The following is a 24,284-nucleotide window of genomic DNA, read 5'->3' on the forward strand; positions in this document are numbered from 1 at the left end:
AGATTCGCTGGAAGGACCACCTGCTCGCTTTCCGATTGTCTTATTAATATAACAGACAGTTCCAAAACACGTGTTCGCAAAACCCAGATGAGAGCTGGTCCCCCACCAAGAGGACAGAGTGGGGTCGCGTCATTATGCTAATGCCACGTTTACTTCGCAAGTCGCAAAGATTTCGCATGCCTGCAACTTCTGGCAGAACACGTCTAACTTTAAAAATTATGACGGTTTTGATGGCGTTACTTTATCTCGGGTAAAGGATCACACAAACACGCACTGCCTCCTACAGGGGCATCAAGAAATATCTGCCAGGCCCGAACAATTAGCACTACATAATCTGCCCAACTACACGCCACGGAGGCGCTTGGGGGGAGAGGCGAGAGAACTCCTACTCATTCTTAACCTCGGCAGTAGATGGGGGGAGTAGTCAGCTTCACGCCCCGGGGAAACGGTTCCCAGCCTCTAGTGGATAGGAGGTTGGGTGGTCCCCAGAGCCGGTCTGGAAGCAGAGGCTAGATGAAAAATCCTTTACTTCTGTTGGAAATCGAATCTCGATCATCCAGTCCGTAGTCACGCACTGCAATGACTGAGTCTGGAGGTACACGACCGAAGTTTGTCGAATTTCGGTACAATCAGCTAAAAGAGGATTTATTTACGAACATTACTTCCAAAAAAACAATGACACAAACCAAACTCTATTAAAGCTCTGAAAATGAGAGGCTTAAACTGGCTATTCATACTTAATAAAAGACTATTAAAAAGAAAACTAATTAACAGACTCTTCAACAGAGACTCCAAATGTTAATAGACCGCACGCTATAGGATTTGAGACTTTCGCGGCGAGTACAATCAATAAAATCTTCTCGGGAAATCAGCCGCGTTGAATGGTTACCGTAGTAAACCGACGTTTCGGGAACAAACTCTGTCCCCATCTTCAGGGTTTTGATATAACTGGATTCTCGGAAGTCGCCTGATGATGGGGACAGAGTTTGTTTCCTTAACGTCGGTTTACAACGTTAACCATTTAACGCAGCTGATTTCCCGAGAAGATTTTATAGATCGCACGCTGTTTTAAACCCCGGAGAAACTGTATTTGCTACGGAGCATGACCTAGGAGCGCAGATGGTACAGAAAGTAATCACAAATATCCATTGTTTGTACAAAAGCCAGATCATGTTTGTGGGCAGATTTTATATGCGAAAGGGAGCTGGGAAGGATGTTTGCTGAGTAGAAACACGGGAAATAATGGGGAAGAAGTGAGAAACTGATCTAATCTGAAAGGTTCTGACGATGGTGTTTTGCAACATGGATTATAGTTTCTATGGTTTCTGGGTTCTTCCCAACGTCTGACGTTACAAAACAACGTTTCGAGAAATGGATCTGTCCTCGTCTTCAGGTGTGGTAAAGGCGATGTTCACCCGCTCTGTGGTGTCCTTTAGAATGAGCTAATCTCAATTACTGGACCAGTGACGTAATTTCTGTAATTTTATACCAAAAAGCGAAGGACAAGATCCAAAACCGCACAAACCCAGAAGTGAGATACGGTTTATTTTAGGGGAACGAAGACGGTAATAATTTTGTCAGAAGATTCCCAGGCTAAGCCCGCTCTTACCATGAAAGTGAAGACATCAGGGTCGTAAGAAGTAGAAGCCTGACACACAGACAGTCGAATTCTGTCATTGGAAAGATAACCGGTCGGCGTCCATAAGTAGACGGTAATTTTGGCCAATATAAATCGATAAAGCTACCAGCCTTTTTAGGAATTAATGGTTCCCAGAATGCGAGAGGCTTACTAGCTTTAGTTCGATTCGTAAAATGACTTTTATTAAAGACACTCTAAAGTATTAACAGTTTTGCTGTTTCGTCGAGCAGTGACGCGGCCTTAAGAGGAAATAAGTTTGTTCACTTCTCAAGCAGTCCGATAATACAGAAAATTGTCACAAGTAGTCGCTGCTTTAGTCAAGGGAGAATTGAAAAGAGAAGAACTCAGTGACAAAAGATTTTCTTTATTTACGAATTTCCCAGCAAGTGTCCACTTGTCCTGAGAGAAATGACAACGTTAGGATTTGTTAAGACAAATTTTATAATTTAGACTTTCATTTGACGTGGTATAGTTCTTTGCCTTGGCAGTTGTCAACGCATCAGATAGGTCCATTTTAAAGGATCCTGACGATGGCGTGTTACACTCGGGATGAATTTATTCTTGGATTTTTGAATACCAGACGATGGACAAAGTCCAATAATTTAGTAATCCCGAGCATCAAATTTCCAAAGCTGTCCCAAAAGAGCTGTGGGGCCAAGTATGAATGTTTAATACGTCCGGACTTCCGTAAGCCAAAAATCAGTCAACGCTCCTGTAACTTAGCTGCCTGTTCCTTAAACCGCAGTAGCGATGAATTCAACCGAGAGGCGGTGAACGAGACTGAACAAGGAGGTATTTTAGGTAATTTCAATCACTACAATTTTTAAAGATTTCTAAAATACCACTCTATAACTTGCCCGATTCATGCAAACCTTATACTTTCAGCTAAATATATAATAATTTTACCGAACAATATAAAATCTACCGTTAACAATAAAATTGTATTGAAAGCATTAAAATATTTCGTTTACAGTCCGAAAGCTATTAACAAAAACTCCCTCGCTAATTCTTTACTGTTGTCAGTCTCACATAAAAACGCAAACAATATTAAGATAAAAGGAAATCCCGATACGTACAAGTACAGATGTAAGGCATTCTACTGACCTCACTACAACAGTTAAAAATTATTCTTCTGTTCTAGTTTTAGAAATAAATTAAATTCCACTAAGCTTTAAAATAAAACTCACCTGTCACAATCGCCAATAAACAGCCATCAAACAGGTATTGTATTTCACACTGCCTCAAAACCGCTTTGCATTATTCCTGACAGTTTGTAATGTGGCATAATAATGAGTCCGTAAAAGTGCTAACTTCAAATCCACACTCGATCCTAACATTTTTAAGACATGAATGAAAAAACCGCTGTCAATTTATTTCTAAATACTTTTGTCATTATTCTCATGAAATCACAATGCTGATACAATTTTTATTTAGTGTTCTGTCTGACGACAGGTCCATATGAACAGGATCCTTCCATCCTTTTCTTGGACTGGGACCTGTTCATATACGTTCTTGGCAGATGATCCAGAAGTGGTTTGCCATTGCCTTCTTTTGTGTGTGAATGGAGTAATTGTTGGGATGCCACGGAGAAACCGGGGAAGCCCCCGGAAGAAAACTCCGTGTTGCCTAGACCACGGCCTTGCCCAACACCAGTTATAAATTCGGGCACCGCCGGGAATCGAACCCGAGACCCCAGGATTACAAGGCCAGCGTTCTAACCGCTAGATCACCGTGATACAATGCTTTGTCATAATTTTATGGGGTAGTCTCTGCCACCTGGCAGTTAAGTGGGAAAATATTCGGCTGCAAGTAGAGTCATATTATGCCAGGCCACACCACACTACGACAGCTTTAATTTTGGTACAATGCAACAGAAAAGTAAAGCCTTTGTTAAACAACAACGTAAAATCTATTGTAGGAATCGAGGTTTTCACAGCGGTGAGTCTGAAGATTTCTGTCTTCTGGGTTGTTGCGCTGTGTAGTCTGGTCGATGTTAACCAACGTTTCAGAGGTCCTTGCTGCCTCCATCATCAGGGCGATGAGTAAGCCTTGCGAGTGGAAAACGCTGGAGTTATACGAAACTGACCGTTAAGGAAGAAACTTGTGGGCGTGTCGCAGCGAAAGAGAGAGAGATCCGAGAAAGAACCTCTGAAACGTCGGTAAACGTCTACCAGACTTCACGTCGCAACAACCCAGAAGACAGCCATCTTCCATCTCCTACTTGGTTTTCAATTATATTCGCGTTACTGTTTAATGTGACAGAACTGTCTGAACAACAAAATATTGTCCCCACCCCACGGAGCGCGTGGCCCGGAGCGACTCTGTGGTTTTACCTACTTCATCCAGCGTATAAATAGTCTGCAGACTGAGTTCTCAGAAGTTTCAATATAAGGAATCAACGAGCAACAGGCGATAATGCGATACGCGACAGATGCCGCTTAGTTAATAAATACCACGCATTTCAATGCGAATTGTTCGCCGATATCGTTTTTGAATGTATCGATTAGTGACAGACGATACTTATCGATAGCAATTTTGCTGTTACATCGCTAAGCGATACATCTCACGTGTTACACTCAATTAACAATCCTGTGTGCAGAGCATCGGAGTAGATGTTAATAATAATACTGAAGAATAACAAAACATTAAGTTGATGCAGTAACCATTTTATTTTATCGTTTGTGTGAAACTTTATAAGAGATATTATGTCGCGAATCGATTCTCGCTTGATTCCTGATTCTCTTTGCTAGTTGCTTCAGTGTTAATCCTGCCTTACTATTCTCAATCGTGGCGGACCTCAAAGAAAACAGATTCTTTAAATACTCGATAAGTCCTTGAACACACGAGATATTTTTAAGTGCTCGTTGATGAATTTTCGGGTGCTGGAAGGTGTTTTCGTGTAGGAAATAGTTCCAAATAAATTTGTTGCCAACTGATTTATACGGTGGGCTGCTGGTCCTGGCACATCCATCACCCAAGATGGACTGTACGCTGTCGTCCAGTGCCATTTCGCATTACGCCCTCATAAACCTGAAAATTACAGCAGAAAAGAGATATAGCCGAGAAAGTTAAAAAAAAAGCTGACTACGGGTCACTTGTGTGTTGCGCTGAATGGACGGCCCGCGAAGAGTCTGAGGAGATATACGCAGAACTGAGTGAACACCACCGTGTAGAATTCTGTTAACTTTATCCGCCGTCTACGTGTTTTAAGAAACCACGTCACAAAACTTGGTCTTCCTTCAGTCTTCAAGAGACATGATGACAAGAACCTCCGAAGTATGTTGGACCTCCAGAGGTCTCAAAGAAGTTCAACAAGAGAATCTAACAATTTCTTAATCTCTCGTCCTTCTGCCACCTGAAAACGGAAATATAACCAACTTCCGAAACGCTGTCGTGAGTTTAAAGCATCTACACGATTCATAACGTTCAAGACATTCTATAAAGTCCACGTTTGAGATTAACTCTACTAAGACAGAAGAACAGATTAAACCTTTTGTATCCTTATAACCAGAAGATAAAAGTTAAAACGTGTTTTTTTTAAAACTTTAAAGATGGATAAATTTTTAAAAAAAAAATATTCAAAACGTATCGCACCATCGCCAAAAACCTTCAAACTCTAAACAAACTCCATTAATACGTGCCAGGAAGTTTTAGTGTTACAACCAGTTGCCTCATAAATACAAATAAATACCCTTTACCGCTCACCTATCCCATTCTGTATTATTCTGTGTACGATGGAAAATAAAAAAGTATGTATAAGCGATGATAGCGCACGTACAAAGGCAGATGCCACAAACACGCCACGTTGTAAACATGCTACAGAAATCACGACATGAAACACACTGATATCCACTGAAATACGATTACGTATAGGACCCAAAGCCAGCCTAGATACAGTGGTAGCTTTGACAACAAAACCCTTCTCTAGCTAGGAATCGAATTCTGGTTGTCCAGCTCGAAGACAGTCAGTTCAATGCCAGAGTTATTTCGGACCTCCAGTGTCCACGGTGAGAGTAAACAATTCTCTGATGAAATAATGGCCTAATCAAGACATCTTTCTTTATAGGGCAACAGTTTAGGCAGAATTTCTGCCAAGCATTCCAACGGGGAAGCAGAACCAGAGACTGGTATATTACTGTTACTAACTAACTATCTGGCTTACAGAAAACGAAGGTTCATCACCGGATTAACCAAAACCCTCCACCGGACCCAGTCCTAGGCCAACAAAATCCAGTCTCCTTCAACTCCTATCTCCCTTAGATCCCGCCTGAGATTATCCTCACATCTATGTCTAGGTCTCCCCAGCGGTCTCTACCCCTCAGGCTTCCCAACCAATACCCGGTGCACACTTCTCGTCCCATCCATGTGGGCTACATGCCCAGCCCATCTCATTCTTCTCTACTTAATCACCCTGAAAATACTGGGGGAGGAGTACAGATTTTTAAGCTCATCATTACGCGGTTTCCTCCAGACCCCATCGTCTTCTCTCTTAAGTCCAAATATCCTCCTTAACACCCAATTCTCAAACACCTGCAATCTGTGTTCCTCCCTCTGAGTGAGAGATCATGTTTCGCACCCATACAAAACACCAGGCAAGATTATTGTTTTGTATACTTTAATATTCAGGTTCTTAGAAATCAGACGGGAAGACAAAATATTTTGAACTGAGAAGTAGCAAGCATTTCCAGAATTTAATCTCCTCCTAACTTCCTCATGAGTATCATTTTGGTTTGTTACTGTTGTTAAATGAATGTTACTGCGAACATAAATTTTAATAAATATCCGTACAGAAACACAGTTATAGTGCTGAAAGGTGGTGTGGGGGCTTCAGAGAGCAGATGAAAGGTTTCCAAATAACCACAACTTTACTTGGGGAAGCCCCATCGCTGTACTTCCTGACCGCGTGACCACCCACTGAGTATCTTCGGTACGAAAGAGATCACACCTGTTTTGACGAAACTTGGTACGCGAGAACTGCACTAACAGTGATTCATCATTGTTGACAACGCACAGGCATGAATATTCCTCAAAATTCTGCTTTCAACGCCACAAACACTGTAATTTGCCAAGGGATTACTTTACGAACACGAAAAATGTCGTGACGTTCGTGAACTATTCGGGGCTTCAAGACCAAAACACGTTACGACTGATACAAACAAAAAGGAACTTTAGCGTACTCTAATAACATTTAAGGGCAAATTCAAAGAGTCTGCTCAGACCGAAGACGGAATACAATAAGAAGAAAGTCGTTGGTTTTAAGGCAACACGAAACAACCTTTTCGACACATAAAAAGTAGCACATAACAGAAATTATACGTAATTACATTTATATAAAATTATTTTTTATATGGTAGGTTTAGATATTTAATTAATTAAAACAGCAAGAGTGACATATTACACTTTAACACATCTTCTCGGTGCATTTTTAAATGTCGGTATACAATTGTGAACTTCGCCTCTGGGCAAATCGCTCAATTTTATCATTTGAAAGTAAATTAATTTTTAATAAATGTTCTTTGAAACTGGCGCCATAATCAAAGCGTTCGCAGAAGATAATACGAACACATTCAGGGGCTTTGAAAAGAGACAACGAACTTAATTGTAGACAGTTAAAGTTATAAAACGGGACGGACCGCTTATTACCGTTCATCGCCACACAGACATAAGACATATCATTCGATACCACTCGACTTACGGCGTCGAGGGCGGTCCGGTGGACAACCCTGCGATCACTAAACTCGTCATATCACCCCCTGGTGATGTGTATTCTGCAGAAAGAGTCATATGATCCGAAATTATTGTCAGGCTTTGACATTACAACGTAGCAATAAATCTCACCGATATTAATGAGTTTTTTATTTCATCCTGAATTCACAATCAATTCCGGACCCCTTAGTAATACCATTCATTTGTTATATCCCGATAAGGAAAACATTCTGAGAAAACCAAAGTGTATATTACAAACCAAATTCGTATGTTTTAACAAAAGACGTCCCACGGATGGATGGTGTGGTAATGCCTTTTTATTCTGGGACTTTCACTTTTTAATTTGTCCGGAGATAGGGATTAGCTCTATCTAGTGGGCCCAACTGAGTAGGAACCTGAAGACGGAGATAGAGCCTCATCTCCGAAACGTCGTTTTACGTTTTTTACGTTTTATTACTAGACGATGGATAATATCCAAGTAAATTTGTATTCATTTAACAAAAGACGTTTGCTTTAAACACGAAGATTGCCGTCTTAAATCCTACTTTAATCACCTTCAAACAACAAAGTTAGTTTGGATTTAATTAAAATTCTGTGACGCAAGACATATTCAAAGTCAATGTGCGGGTAATTAATTACAGGCTGTGTGAAATTTCGATTCGTACATTAAAATTTCACATTATGAACTGTTACTTTCTCATAAGTCAGTGAAACAGTAATAGAGGAAAACAAACTCAAAACACTTACAAATGTTGGCATAGACCTGCCGTTGGGGACTGAGACTTCCCACTTTCGACCATCAATGCTACCTACAGGACAGAGGACTAAGGAATTTGCAACATGGAATCAGCACCAACACTATTCTCTGCAGACGAACCAACCCATGCCCGGTATATGCTCTATTACGGTATTTATTGTTTACGAAAATATAAAATAACAACATGGCGACCGTGCGAAATATTTAGTGTGACAACTGACGATTCACTGTAACTTGAGATGTAGAAATGTTCTTGATACCTTCTATAACTTCAGATTTGGGAATAAACCGTGCCGAAATATTGCTGTAAGTTTAATTTAAAAACTTCGTTTGCCCTTGTGGCCTTTTTCCAACAAGTTTCTGAACAAAACTTTTGTATCGTTTCTTGTTTCTTCAGTACACTGATTTCCCAATCCACAGAGATGTCATCAGTTCATCCAAAATTACTCAGATGCGTGGTGAGATTTAAGATTTTCACGGTAAGATTGACCGACGTTTCAGAAGCATATTCTTCATCCATCACGTAATTAAGTAACATGATAATATAGTAGTACGCCACCTCTGTACGTATGTGGCGAAAATAAACATCACATGAGCAATAACTTAGTCACAAAACAATAATTAAACTAAAATTGCTGTCTTCTGGGTTGTAGCGCCGTGTAGTAGACGTTTACCAGTGTTTCAGAGGTCCTTGCTGCCTCCATCATCAGGACGAGTTACTCATCGCCCTGAAGATGGAGGAAGCAAGGACATCTGAAACGTCGGTTAGCTTCTACCAGACTACACGGCGCTACGACCCAGAAGACAGCAATCTTCAGACTCACCGTCGTGAAAACCTCAAATCCCATTTAATTAAACTGCAGAGATTTATAGTTTGTTTTTCAACGATAAGACAGCTACTGAGATTAAGCTATTTTGCATCGAGTGTGAAACTTCAGAAAAACAATAAATGATGAATCAGGAATAACAAGAATAAGCAGTCGTATTTATTGTTCATTTTATGTAGCTATTATACGCTCAGACTATACACAATCGGCATAAAGCAGTCGTGGGCTATTTAAGGTATTGTACTGTACAAAGTGGAATAAAGTTGGTCTTCTACCGGCATTCGAACCGAATACCTCCTGGATGCAAATCAAACACGTCATTACACTGACATCTCTCTAATGTAGCCTCTCTAAATGGGCTTGTTTCAGGATATGACAGTTCCCACATCCCAGTGTTTGCCGATTTAACTAAAATAACAGCCCAGTCTGCTGGCCACCCGCATTGCATTGCCTGAGTGATCAAATTTGTTGTGTGACGGACGGACAAGAGTAAGAAGCCTATCGGGACCCCAGCTCCACAGTAGCACAGTAGCCATTAAGTCTACTTTACAATGGTACCGTCTTTTCCAACACTCGCCACAGGCTGAGGGCCTCGAGAATATAAAATTACCCGATTAACAACGTGGACTTTTTGCTTGTAGTGCAGCCCGTTGTCAAAAACGAGGCACTTAGCACCGAGTCATATATTCAAAACTTCAAGTGTGAAGGAAATATTAGATATATAAGCTCTATTTAACTTGAATTATTTTATTTTATTTCCTGATCTTATTGTGTACAGTATATTTCTATTTTTTTAAGACTTAACGTAGCTCTCAGTATCTTAGACCAGTGGTATTCAACGTTTTTTGTTCGCGTACCCCCAGATATAATTTCTCTTCGACTCTGTACCCCCAAAGTTGTTGGTTTATAATTCAAGTTATACATAGTATATAATCTACATCTAAAATAAATTAAATAAATTACATTACTGATTATTCAGTGTTTATCATAAAATAATATATATGTTTTTTTTTTAAATTTCACGTACCCCCAAAGTTGTTGGTTTATAATTCAAGTTATACATAGTATATAATCTACATCGAAAATAAATTAATTAAATTACATTACTGATTATTCAGTGTTTATCATAAAATAATATATATGTTTTTTTAAAATTTCACGTACCCCCAAAGTTGTTGGTGTATAATTCAAGTTATACATAGTATATAATCTACATCTAAAATAAATTAAACAAATTATATTACTGATTATTCATTGTTTATCATAATTTTTTTTTAAATTTCACGTACCCCCGCGGGTACGCGTACCCCAGGTTGAAACCACTGTCTTAGACCACATAGGGCCGAACGACACGATCATTAACAACTGACTAAAAATAGAATTAAAGACGTAATGAGTGATGTAATTTGATATCCCCACATTTTTCTGGAGTAACTGAAGAAAACTACAAAAACCTCACTAAGAATAACTGGTCTCCGGTCAAGATTTTAACCCGAGACCTCTCGAATACATAGCTGGATTGATAACCACTCGGCCGTGACGTTCGATAGACACTCTATCAAAACTATCACATCGAGATTGATCAACAAAGGAAAGGGAATGTCTACTGCCATGGTCACTGAATCAGCGCTTTCAGTTCCAGAGACGTAGCCCTAGAATCCGAGACGGCATAGACCACAGAGTCACCTGGCGGCCTATGAAAACTTGTAACCAGACCCACGAGATTATTTGTTAACTTATTACTAGTTAATATAAGTTCGTTTACTTTCTTTCTACGAAAGAGTTGATAAATATCGTGTTCTTTTAAATGTTTGCTATTTTACGTACAAATGACACATGTTATGGTCTTAAAATAGCTCTACCGTAAAATATAAATTTCCTAGGTAAAAGTTGCGTCAGATACTAAGTTCCTGGAAATACTTTTAAAATAACATATAACTTCAGAAACAATTACAATCAAGCATACAAGCTGGTAATTTATCATTTATGAATAAATATTGTTAAAAATAGGGAACACTAGCTATCAATTTTCAAAAACAGTACCAGAAGCTGTTTCTTCGTCATTTAGTCCAAAAACAAAACTATTGTTGGACCGACGGAAGATAAAATTTGGTTTAAGCTAAAAGACGTGGTTCCTACATTTATATTTTTAGTGAAAGTGACGACAAAATGTATATTCAGTTAGTCTTATTTTTAATTTAATAAGACGAGTCATAAACAACCACTATCTACACCCCCAACTACCCCCACTTGAGGTGTGGCACCAATTTTAAGAGCTGCACTTCGGCGTCTGGACACAGGATTTCGTTCAAGTGCTGCTATGAGGCCGTTGCCTGGTAACCAAGAGGCGAACAATAAAAATAAACCTAAATACGAGACGATATAAAAACTCAGATTCCTTACTTGCCTTCATCTTCAGTCGATGTTATATAGTATGACCTACCAAAAAAGCATCGTTTTAAATAAACTACTCCCTGATGACGGAGGCAGTATGACCTCCGAAACGTTGGTAAACATCGACCAGACTACACAGCGCAAAACCTAGAAGACAGAAATCTTCATACTCTGATGATGGAGGCAGTATGACCTCTGAAACGTTAGTTAACATCGACCAGACTACACAGCGCAACAACCCAGAAGACAGAAATCTTCATACTCACCGCCCTGATGATGGAGGCAGTATGACCTTTGAAACGTTGGTAAACATCGACCAGACTACACAGCGCAAAACCTAGAAGACAGAAATCTTCATACTCTGATGATGGAGGCAGTATGACCTCTAAAACGTTCGTTAACATCGACCAGACTACACAGGGTAACAACCCAGAAGACAGAAATCTTCATACTCTGATGACGGAGGCAGTATGACCTCTAAAACGTTCGTTAACATCGACCAGACTACACAGCGCAACAACCCAGAAGACAGAAATCTTCATACTCTGATGACGGAGGCAGTATGACCTCTGAAACGTTGGTAAACATCGACCAGACTACACAGCGTAACAACCCAGAAGACAGAAATCTTCATACTCTGATGACGGAGGCAGTATGACCTCTGAAACGTTGGTAAACATCGACCAGACTACACAGCGCAAAACCTAGAAGACAGAAATCTTCATACTCTGATGATTGAGGCAGTATGACCTCTGAAACGTTGGTAAACATCGACCAGACTACACAGGGTAACAACCCAGAAGACAAAAATCTTCATACTCTGATGACGGAGGCAGTATGACCTCTAAAACGTTCGTTAACATCGACCAGACTACACAGCGCAACAACCCAGAAGACAGAAATCTTCATACTCTGATGACGGAGGCAGTATGACCTCTGAAACGTTGGTAAACATCGACCAGACTACACAGCGTAACAACCCAGAAGACAGAAATCTTCATACTCTGATGACGGAGGCAGTATGACCTCTGAAACGTTGGTAAACATCGACCAGACTACACAGCGCAAAACCTAGAAGACAGAAATCTTCATACTCTGATGATGGAGGCAGTATGACATCTGAAACGTTGGTAAACATCGACCAAACTACACAGCGCAACAACCCAGAAGACAGAAATCTTCATACTCTGATGACGGAGGCAGTATGACCTCTGAAACGTTGGTAAACATCGACCAGACTACACAGCGTAACAACCCAGAAGACAGAAATCTTCATACTCTGATGACGGAGGCAGTATGACCTCTGAAACGTTGGTAAACATCGACCAGACTACACAGCGCAACAACCCAGAAGACAGAAATCTTCATACTCATCGCCCTGATGATGGAGGCAGTATGACCTCTGAAAAGTTGGGTAACATCGACCAGACTACACAGCGCAACAACCCAGAAGACAGAAATCTTCATACTCATCGCCCTGATGATGGAGGCAGTATGACCTCTGAAACGTTGGTAAACATCGACCAGACTACACAGCGCAACAACCCAGAAGACAGAAATCTTCATACTCATCGCCCTGATGATGGAGGCAGTATGACCTCTGAAACGTTGGTAAACATCGACCAGACTACACAGCGCAACAACCCAGAAGACAGAAATCTTCATACTCATCGCCCTGATGATGGAGGCAGTATGACCTCTGAAACGTTGGTAAACATCGACCAGACTACACAGCGCAACAACCCAGAAGACAGAAATCTTCATACTCTGATGATGGAGGCAGTATGACCTCTGAAACGTCGGTAAACATCGACCAGACTACACAGCGCAACAACCCAGAAGACAGAAATCTTCACACTCTGATGACGGAGGCAGTATGACCTCTGAAACGTTGGTAAACATCGACCAGACTACACAGCGCAACAACCCAGAAGACAGAAATCTTCATACTCATCGCCCTGATGATGGAGGCAGTATGACCTCTGAAACGTCGGTAAACATCGACCAGACTACACAGCGCAACAACCCAGAAGACAGAAATTTTCGTACTCATCGCCCTGATGACGGAGGCAGTATGACCTCTGAAACGTTGGTTAACATCGACCAGACTACACGGCGCAACAACCCAGAAGACAGAAATTTTCGTACTCATCGCCCTGATGACGGAGGCAGTATGACCCCTGAAACGTTGAAAAATCGCAATATCTCCGAGGTATGCCTGTACTGAGAATTAACTTCAGAAACGAACTGTAAAAGATTGTAAAGTGGACTCGATTGATTCAGGATCGTGTCCAGTGATGATAAATCTATAGACCTGGACCCATGGAAGATGAAATGGGTAATTGATGAAGTTAAATACTAAGTGGATTTCATTATGACACAGCTTAGCTAACACTGTCAAGTCCTCAAATCGACGATGATGTGGTAGCCTGTACGTATAATCCGCTGTGGTTAAAATACAATTCATTCGGAATTTTCGTGAGGAAGGCTTATGGGGGTAGACTGAAAATGAGACTAAGTGAACATTACAGAATCGGATTACAGACAGATGGAAATGGCGAACCGCGGAGAGATTTGTGAGCAACAATACTAATGTTTCCAAATATGTCAGAGAATAAACAGCACAAGTCACTTTTTTTTATTTGTAGTGTTCTGTCTGACGACAGGTCCATATGAACAGGATCCTTCGATCCTTTTCTCAGACTGGGACCTGTTCATATACGTTCTTGGCAAATGATCCAGAAGTGGTTTGCCATTGCCTTCTTCTGTGTGTGAATGGAGTAATTGTTGGGATGCCACGGAGAAAAACTCCGTGATGCCTAGACCACGGCCTTGCCCAACACAAGTTATAAATTCGGGCACCGCCGGGAATCGAACCCGAGACCCCAGGATTACAAGTCACCAGCGTGCTTAAAATAACACATTCGTTTGTAACCATGACAACGATTAGTATAGCTATTTTATGACGCACTTTGGTACGGATCATTTCCAATGGTATAATGCATGAACGCACCTGGTACCACAATAAGACTCAAAAACTCTGTAAAGCGTGCAGCCTAGATAAGTTCTGTAGGGAGCAAGTTATTCCTTGGGGGCACTAAACGGATTACATGAACGTAAACATATATTGAACACGTTAAATACATTACCACATTACAGCGTAATTTATTTAATCTTTAACAACCGATGTTCACCTAAATAATAATCAATAATTCAGTCCGTACCGCAAAGAAAATACCACACTTCACCAAAATAAACCCAAATTTGTTAATTATATTTAAGGACATAATATCGATTTACACAGGTAATAATATTAAATAAGTAAAAATTCATACTTATTAGTTATTAAAGCAGATGGGGCAAACAGTTACTATTAAATTTTAAATGAATAATGAACAGCACGTAATCCGTCATAACCCTGACGATAGAGGCAGTAAGAACCTCTAAAACTTCGGTGAACTTCTAATAGACTACACAGCGCAACAACCTAGAAGACTGCCATCTTCAAGGTCACTTCTGATTGTCATCACGTACTAATTTCTATTAAAACTTATATGAATTGTTTAAATTAAAAATGTAGAATCATTTCAACTATAATTAACAAACGAATTTTATTTATTCTAACGCCATAGCCAGGCTCCATATTCGCTCAAATGTCATTTGTATGATGGACAGTGATCCCGTTAGCGGCCACGGTTCCACAGAACCAACGTCGCTACACGGTAATAGCAACAAATACCGTCCTTAAGCATTAACGGGAGCGACAGACGACAGAACAGCATACGGGTCTATTTATATAGGAACGTAAAGATAACGACACGAGTCCTTACCGATTTTTCACAAAATATTATTCAACGTTTTATAATGGAACTGTTTAGGAAAAATATCGTTGGAGACGTAAGTTGGGCGAGACTCGTCCGTGGAACGGACGAGCTCGGAGTCAATATAAACAGTTCCATTGAAAAACGTTGAATAATATTTTCTGAAAAATCGGCAAGGGCTCGTGTCGTCATATTTACGTTCCTATATAAATAGACCCTAAATCGGAGTTTACTGTCGAACAGACTTATAGATAAACTTAATGTAAACTGGATTTAACTGTAAGATAGTATAATTGCGTCATATTGTGAATCAAATATTGAATTAATTATTCGGTTTTTGTCCGTCTAATCACAATTATATTTAAAATTTACAATAAGATAATTAAAATATCATTTTATGTTCCACATCGAATAATAGATTTACATTTGGAACATTTTTTACAACATGTTTCGGTTTCATCGAACCATCTTCAGGTGTAAAATTATATGTACAAACTTAAAACTCAATTACAATTTCTGTTGTGTAGCTTTTTGGTGATGTTTTCTAGTGATGTTCATATCCAGATTATTTTCACATATTGGAGCGAATGTGTTGTTTAAAGTGAAGGCTATCTGATGTTCTACATCGGCCTGCAAAGCAAATGATTCAAAGAAACACTAATGAATATGTAAGAATATAGAAAACAAAATGAAAATTATATAATTGGAAAGTAAAATTAAACATACCAAAGATGAGAGTGTAGACACGTTGATGTGTCTGGAGGTGTCTAGAATTACTAGCGTATCCGAACAGGCATGGTTCAATTGTAAATTTTAAATTTTAAATTCAATTGTGATTACACGGACAAACCTAATAATTAATTGGATTTAACTGATCCAAGATGAAGTCAAATGACAAAATTTATGATGACAGCGATGACTTTTAAGTTCCATAAATATATACGATTTCTTTACAATTAAGACACCCTATCGAATGGCCCGATTAACGAAACAAATCTCAAAACAAGTTTAATCTCTTTGCAATTAAATATATTTACAATTTATAAGATTTTTTAACAAATAAACTACACGTTGGTACACTTGGCGATCTTGGACACCAACACAGGATCAGCGCGTCGGAGGAAAGGTGATAGGGGGATAGAAACAAAAGACTAACAACAACCGATCTGTCTGAGACAACATGAGGGACTAATGCGTTGATGACGATCCTCCGAAATGCAATTTAAATCATGTATTGGCGTATCCTATGCCAACTAAAGTCAAACCACGACCGTTTATCTAACATCTATTTAGCGTTATAGACACGCCGGGTGAACACCACCCAGGACTGGTCACTTGACAAATGACGATGTTTTTCAGTGCGGATAATTTGAACTTCCACTACATAAAAACACTTAAATAAATTATTTATATATTATGTTATGTCGTCTTGTGTTGTGTTATATTATATTATATAAATTGTTATTATATAACATAAAATTATATTACACAAAATTATATTATATTATGTTATATTACATTTTTATTATTTCATTATTTTGTATATATTATCAGTGTTTGCCTGTTATTGGCTTCTTTCAGTTGGCAAACACGTAAATAAATTAATTGAATTATTACTATTATTATTATTCAAAATTCTTCATTTTGACCATATTTTATGGTATTATTTAAATCTTGTCCGTCTAAACACAATAAAGTCTTATTAAATATTAAAATATTACACTAATTAACATTTAAAATATTTAAAATATTAAATGATGTTCTTTATCGAAATATGCGATTTCGATAAAGAACATCATTTAATATTTTAAATATTTTAAATGTTAATTAGTGTAATATTTTAATATTTAATAAGACTTTATTGTGATTAGACGGACAAGATTTAAATAATATTTATTATATCACAATATGACGCAACTTTACCATCTCATATTTTATGGTATTTAATCTTTTTAGTTTTGTCTAGTTTTTATTGATTATTGTTCTTTTAGTATTAATGAATTGAATTATTATTTTACTTAGGCATATTAATTAGCCCATTTTCTTTTGAATTATCACTCAATAAAGGAATTGAATTCAGTTATTATTATTACTAATATGATACATTTTTATATTTAGTTTCATTTGTTTGTTTTTTGTATTTGTAATGTTTTACTTTTATTATTATTGAAATGCCCAGAATGAGATTCGAATCCACGACCCTAGTGTTAGAGTAGCCAAGACCTTCATCTTATAAACTGCGCTGTTATTGTGATAGGTTCTATGTTTTACGAAATTTATTTTTTCGTCGAGAAGAACCATCCATTTTGATCTGTACAAGATTTCATGTAATATAGAAATTATAATCGAGCAGTAAGCACCAAATTCGCTAGACAACATTTAGTGTGGAACACCCACAATGCCAAAATTTCATCCAGAACTTCCGCAGATGAAATCTGGAATATGCCAGCGAAGAGGACCCCCCCCCCACCCCCTTTTTCCGTTGATTTTATCCGCTTTGTGAGAAGACCACGTATCAGAAACTGAGAAACTCATCACCTTATGATTTCTCTTCGCTCTCCGTTGCCAAGGCAACAACAGAGACTCCTAAAATATCTCTCAGCTGTCAAAGATGAAGCCTCGCACAGATTGTGATGGGTAAAAAAATTATAATATATTTGAAAAGAATCTTACGTTGAATCCCGATGCCCTGCCATGTTTATATACGTTTAGTTTATCGACTGTGCATGTTGTGTAGAAAATGAATCTTTTTAAATTTGTACAAAATTTACCCTTTCTTAATCATGAATGTACTAAAATTCCTTAGCTTCCAAAATACTGTACAGAAACCGATGAATAATAATTTTACCAAAATGTTTATAACTATTCGCCTACGCGTTTCAAATAAAATCATTCACATGACGGAAAACTCCAACAGAATAATTTATACTGTACACAACGCGTCACATTAATGTTCAGAAACGTTTAAAATATCTCCAAATTTGCATAAATTCGTGTAACTATCCTCATTTAATGGTTTAGTTGGGTTTTCCTCAATCGCTACAATAAGAGACCATTCATTACGTTTTAATATACCACCACCCCTTCCATCCACACCCCCAATACATGACCACCCTCCCACTGTACCCCATAAATACCTGTGCAGTTAAGAAAGCATCGTTAAACACGTAACAAATAATTACAATAACTGTATAAAGATGTGATTCATATTTCGGCACACAAACAACATTTATAACATGGAATACCACACCCTCTATTTGTATTATTAGTATATTATTATTAATATTAATATTATTATTGGCCTTTTTGGCTGTTGTCAAGCACTTTAATAAATGAATTGAATTAAATTGAATTGAATTATTCCATTTATTCACCATTTTACAGGGTATTTATTTCTACGTACCTGAGACAAACCTTGCCCCTGAGGCTCACAGTGCAGCAGCTATTTTTGAAATAATTTTTTTCTTTGCTTATTATTATTTTTTTAAATTTTTTTATTGTTTAATGTTTTTATTAAGAATTATTGAATTGAATTATATTACTTAGGTATCGTATTTAGCCCATTTACTTGTGAAATATTATTCAATTAATTAATTTAATTATTAATAATAATAATAATAATAATATGGTACATTTATATATTTAGTTTCATTTGTTTATTTTTGTATTTGTAATGTTTTACTTTTATTATTATTGAAATTAATTTAATTATTTATTATATTTTATCCTGTACTCTGGTTCAGTGCTTGGCTGTTGTCAAGCACTTAAGAAAATAATTGAATTATTACTATTAATTGAATTTTAACGAAAAAATTAAACACCTGTATGAAAAAAACATTCCATTCATACACTAAATTTCTCTGGCGAAGAGAGAATCCTTCGTAACTATGACGGTGATTGGTGGGGGTTGGGCGAAGGGGTCCTAGCCATTTGGTGGCCTGCGACTTCCCCCGGGATTCGTGGTTCTGATCACTCGCATTTAAAATGGAGATTGGTTTAGTTCAGGATTTCATCTCGACACGGGGGAAATAACACTGGGTGTTTAGTGACGCTGCATCATCCATACACAAGCTATTTCATTCATGTAACATTTAATATTACGTTCGAATCTACTTTTAGGTCCAGCGAATAATCTATTTCCTTCAGGTTGTCCGACTTTTAATGTATCCATAAAATAAACAACCTTCAATCTGAGGCCAACCAAGTTCTGGACCAGAGATGACTCCCCTTGCTTACTTAGAATGACAAAATTATGCTGATCACTGAGGGTTTATCGAAATGTAAAAATGACGAGGAAATCTCCCTTAAGTGCCACGAGTCCAACACGAATTTCGCTAGAAATCAAGCTGAATTAAATCCTCGACTCGTAAATGTTTAAAAAAAACACAATAATTTTAATGGATACAAATTCTAATCAAGCGACAGGCCCATGAATGAAACTCATAAATATGTAAAAGCAACTGTATGGATAACAGAAACTTGTATTTTGGTCAAGACACACTTACGGATAAACAGAAAGAATTTAGAAATGAACTGACACGTGGCATCTTTAAAACTTTCATGCAAATATCGAAGTGCACCTTATCAAATATTTATACGAAACATGCTTATTTATTCCCAAGCTCTCTTGCTCACTTAACTGCCCAGTCGTTACGTTACGTTACAAGGTGGCGTATTATAACAATAAAATATATAAGTAACTCTTAACATTTAACCTTAAGGACGTGTTTCTAAAAATTAGGTTAACAAAAATTTTATCTCTAACTATACTGTGGGCTTAAATGTTAGTTCCAAAAGTTTGTTCTTATCAGTTGTCATAAAACAAGCGATGTGAATCGGTATCTCCACGGGACGCAACTTGAGAACCAGCCTGTTGTCAGAGCCCTCTCGCGCAGTGCATTGTGGGACTGCAGGTGCTGCCGAGGACAGGTGGTGGTTCACCTGCCAGCCAGCAACAAGTAACAACAAAGTATTGCTTATAGACTGCTCTTTGTGTTCTGTTAGCTGAGGTATATTAAGGTGGTCTGCTCCAATTATATCAAGAACAGCTATCTACGCTTCATAGCTGACGGCTGACGGGATCAAATGGGGGAGAAAATGTTACAATACAAAATTCACGACGAATTTGTCATACACTTTCGACAAGACATCCACACTGCTTCGCGATACACGAGAAGGATTTAGGTTACTAATTTTATCCATTCACTTGTTTGCTTGCAGAGCTTTAATCTAACGGTGAGAGGTCCAGAAACCAGCCACGATCCCCTCTTTCCACAGCCTTCTAATAATTCATAATCTTCATAACATTTCTTATTCGAACCACTAAATGCGTGAGGCAATGTTTTCATTGAGCAGCTGACAGTTGTATCTCTCGTTTTCATACACGTGCTCACACAGCAAGTCATGTGACACTCATAAGCCAGCTGAATCTACTCCACATATCACCCAATTTACCTCTACTCGTCGCTTTTCTTGGAGGTTTCTTGTTAAAATTTTGTACACATCTCAATTTCGCTACATGGATCTCGTATTTAACCACTTGGTAACCCTCTTACGATGTTCCTTATTTCGTATTTTTCTACACACTTCTGTATTTTCTTACGTCGATTCAAATATTATCCTTTGCATTTCGTTCACGAATATTTTCCTCTGAGCGAGACGGTGGTCAAACAGTTTTGAAGGCATCACGTGGTTGTTCTCGACCAGATATAACAAGGAAGAGGCAACGTTCTCGTCTACAGACAGATTGCAAGTGAGGCCCACCGTTTGCTCGACATAGTTCCCCCCACTCCAGAAGTGATCTGCTGCACGGGCATTCGCTGCAGAGCCAAGAATAGCGCGTCGCGGGGCGAGAGGCAACTGTTTCTCGTTTAACGACACGAGGTGCTGTTTCACGGGAAATGTGTTTGTGTCCTGGGCACATTTCAGTTCATAGGACACACAGATTCAGTCCCTACTTCACCAACACAGTGACATATACATCACTAATCATAGGATCTCTCTTAACAACGCTATATCAACTGATGGCATTAATAAACAGTAACTAATAACATAGAAACGCGGGAATCTTATTCATCTATAGACAGAGCTTAATCTGATGGCGTTTCTACAAGAGACGGGTAAGACGAAAATGTGAAATAAACGTAACCTAAAGGCGAGATCTAAGGTTCTCACGGCAGCGATTATGAAGACAGTTGCCTTCTGGATTGTCGCGACGTGAAGTCTGGTAGAAATTTATCGACGTTTCACATGCGTTTCTTGCCTACGTCATTAGGGCGATGACGGAAACTCTTATATGTCGGTAAACTTTGACCAGACTACACGGTACAACACTCCAGAAGACATCAAATAGAATCTGAAATGTAGCGTCTGTTCAAAAATATGAAGGACTCTCTAGGATTCGACTGGAGTACAATATTAAAACTAATCTTGGATATAATAGGTTTAATTTATTGTCTAAAGCTGTGGTCTAGACTGGACCTGATATGGAAAATACCAAAATAAACTATTTTCTGATATGAATCTTTATATTCGATTAATAAAGGGCATTTCTTACACAGCTATAAATAAAACGGACTTTCCTGTTATCTAATCCAATTTTAACAAAGCCATGTATATAAATTAATGAATTTTCTGCTAAGTAATTCAAAGAAAGAACGTAATTAATGACGTGGAGGCTCGTAATTTTAGCAGGTTTGAATTAAAACTTATCACTGCTAAGTCTTTGTTTCTTCTTATGCTCAACACTGCTATAACTCGATTCCAGAAAACGGGAAAATGTCTAAGGGGCCTTGTTCCATGGCGTTGTTTGTCAACTGCGAGAGTTATTAACGCAGGTTGGGCAACATGACGGTGTCAGGTCAATGGAACAGCCTGCAGGCTCAGGACACGAGAACCAGTTTTCGGAAGGAACTCGGACGTAGTGTTTATAGTTCCTTTTCAAATACGCACACAAATATTATTTGGAGATACAAACCTAAGGCACAATTTTCATTACCACTAAATTACATCTTGCATGCAACACAGACCCCCCCCCCCCACCAAAGCGGCGATCATATTTAGCTGTAATTTTAGACTTGTAACCTTTCACCCTGACACCGGTAATTATACACGGTAATTATACAATGAAGTGATCGTTGTCAATTATAAGTTACTGTTCCGGTATTTTCATGAGCGGAATGAGGAAAACAATAAAATCCTCGGTCCGGATGGTGTCCTGACCGAGATTCGATCGGGGTACCTCCCGAACTTAACCCGGTGACGACCTGTGATGAATTGCAAGCGCTGACAGGTGATGACAGGTGCGAGACAACTGACGGTCGGAATTTATTCTGCATTTAACGGGCGACTTGCCTGCAGGCTCCACCTGCTTTGGCTGAGTTCTACTGCGTCAAACCTCCTCGAAATATCCCTGCATCTCGACTACAAACTTAACTGTACTGGACTGCTAGACGATTGGTATTCAAATTATTATGTTCCGAAAACCTCAGCACTGTTTCTTATCTTGATGCAATGCATCCATTCTTCGCATTCACACTGTTTCTTTAGATACATTTTCAATACTTTCCTCATATTTACGACCAGGGTAAACAGTTCCTAGTGCATTCTGTTTTGGGACTAACGCGATTGATGGACGGATTTATGTAATAAACAGACGTTGTGGTGGAACTCCTGCTACGAGGGTTGTATGTACGTGTGTAACCGTAAAAAACAGTTGGTACAAACTTAAACAGATATCCCTTGGTTCCGGTGCATTTCTCTGCCTTGGCACGTTACAGGAACCAAAACCGATTACTGTTCAAATATTCTTTCTATATGCATTACACTACACAGGATACTTTACCGAACAACAATGGGCCAGTCGTACGTCCAACAGAATTTACGAAGCATAAATCTGGTCTGCAATACATATTAAACTTTTACTGAAGATCTGCATTTTACTTCTCAGGATGTGCACCAGGTAGCATGATTGAAATTTAACAATGGCTTTCCTCAGTCCTTCTAAACAGTAACCGCTTTTTTTTCCAAGTATTTTGTCGCCCTATTTGACGCTAAACTATCTCTGCGGTTCATACAGCAACGTTAAAGAGCTTACATGGCAACCACCACAGCCTGTCTATTACTGCAACGTTCTGCGGAAAGCGCAAGAATGGAAATGGGATTCCAGCTCCTGATAGGATTCGTTGTTACTGAGATGTATCGTGAGTTTCCTTGGTCCTTCCATTAGATCTGAATCACAACGCCATGAAAAGATCAATGATAAAATTGCGAAGACAAATGTCACTGTTTACATGTCAATGTTCTGAATCTGACAGTGTCTGCACCGACTTTTAAACGCCGGTTAGCTATTCAGCTCAATTTACCTCCAGAACAATTCTTTAATTGATACATTCTGCGGCCGCGTAAGGTCAACAGCTCCTTGCAGGTCAAACTGGCCCACTCATAATCCAACCCCCCCCCCTCTGCCCCCAAGATATAAAGAGTGTACTCACCGGATACAAGTAGCAGCGGCAAGAACACAATGGCGATCCGATGGAACATTAATCCCGTAGCAGTATCCATTATTGTAACACACACGTTAAACAGTTGATTGTCTTTCATCGGTACTTATATTTTCACACTATTTGTAACATTAACATTATTACTACTGTTTCCATCTCTGACAACTATCTTTTGATGCAGATCACAAAACACTTTCCCCTGTCCACAACACGAATTACAATGCAACAAAAATATTACGTAAGAAAAAAACAACGTACACATACACACACGAAATTATGGTCCAGGAGAAGAGATGAAGGGGATATCGAGCGGTCGAGCAGCTGCAACACTCCTAGCCGCCGTGATACCAAAGTTCAGACTGTGCCGCGCAGCGCTGCTAGCTACCGATCCGCTCACCCGTAGTACTGCAAACGAGCACAAGGTGGCAGGGCGCACGCACAGATCAATATAAAGTGGAACGTAGAAGCTTGGGATGAGAAAATAGACAACACTGAAACCTTGTCGATAACACTGAAAACTGAAGTATTGGCTGAATAATCCAACAATAAGTCGTTTTGATGTGTGTGGGGTGGAGGGGGGGGGGGGTTCGTGTGGAGTAATGCTTCTTTCTGCAAGCTTGAGATCTGCAGAAGTCGGCA

At 38.9% G+C, this 24,284-nt stretch overlaps 1 protein-coding gene across 6 annotated transcripts in view; it reads right to left on the reverse strand.

The window, feature by feature from the left end:
* Positions 1 to 23,997, reverse strand: part of sns (nephrin adhesion molecule sticks and stones) — a 436,207-nt gene extending 412,210 nt beyond the window's left edge. For all 6 annotated transcript variants that reach the window (XM_087353859.1, XM_087353858.1, XM_087353854.1 and 3 more), the window contains exon 1: positions 23,637 to 23,997. In XM_087353859.1, the coding sequence (XP_087209985.1) occupies positions 23,637 to 23,745 (109 nt within the window). In that variant the 5' untranslated portion in view covers positions 23,746 to 23,997. The remainder of the gene's footprint in view (positions 1 to 23,636) is intronic.
* Positions 23,998 to 24,284: the final 287 nt, after the last annotated feature.

This window comes from Zootermopsis nevadensis, unplaced genomic scaffold (genome assembly GCF_977971745.1).
Source record: "Zootermopsis nevadensis isolate Lab colony 2312 unplaced genomic scaffold, Znev_1.0 Znev_ptg000022l, whole genome shotgun sequence".
In the NCBI taxonomy this organism is placed as follows: Eukaryota; Metazoa; Arthropoda; class Insecta; order Blattodea; family Termopsidae; genus Zootermopsis; species Zootermopsis nevadensis.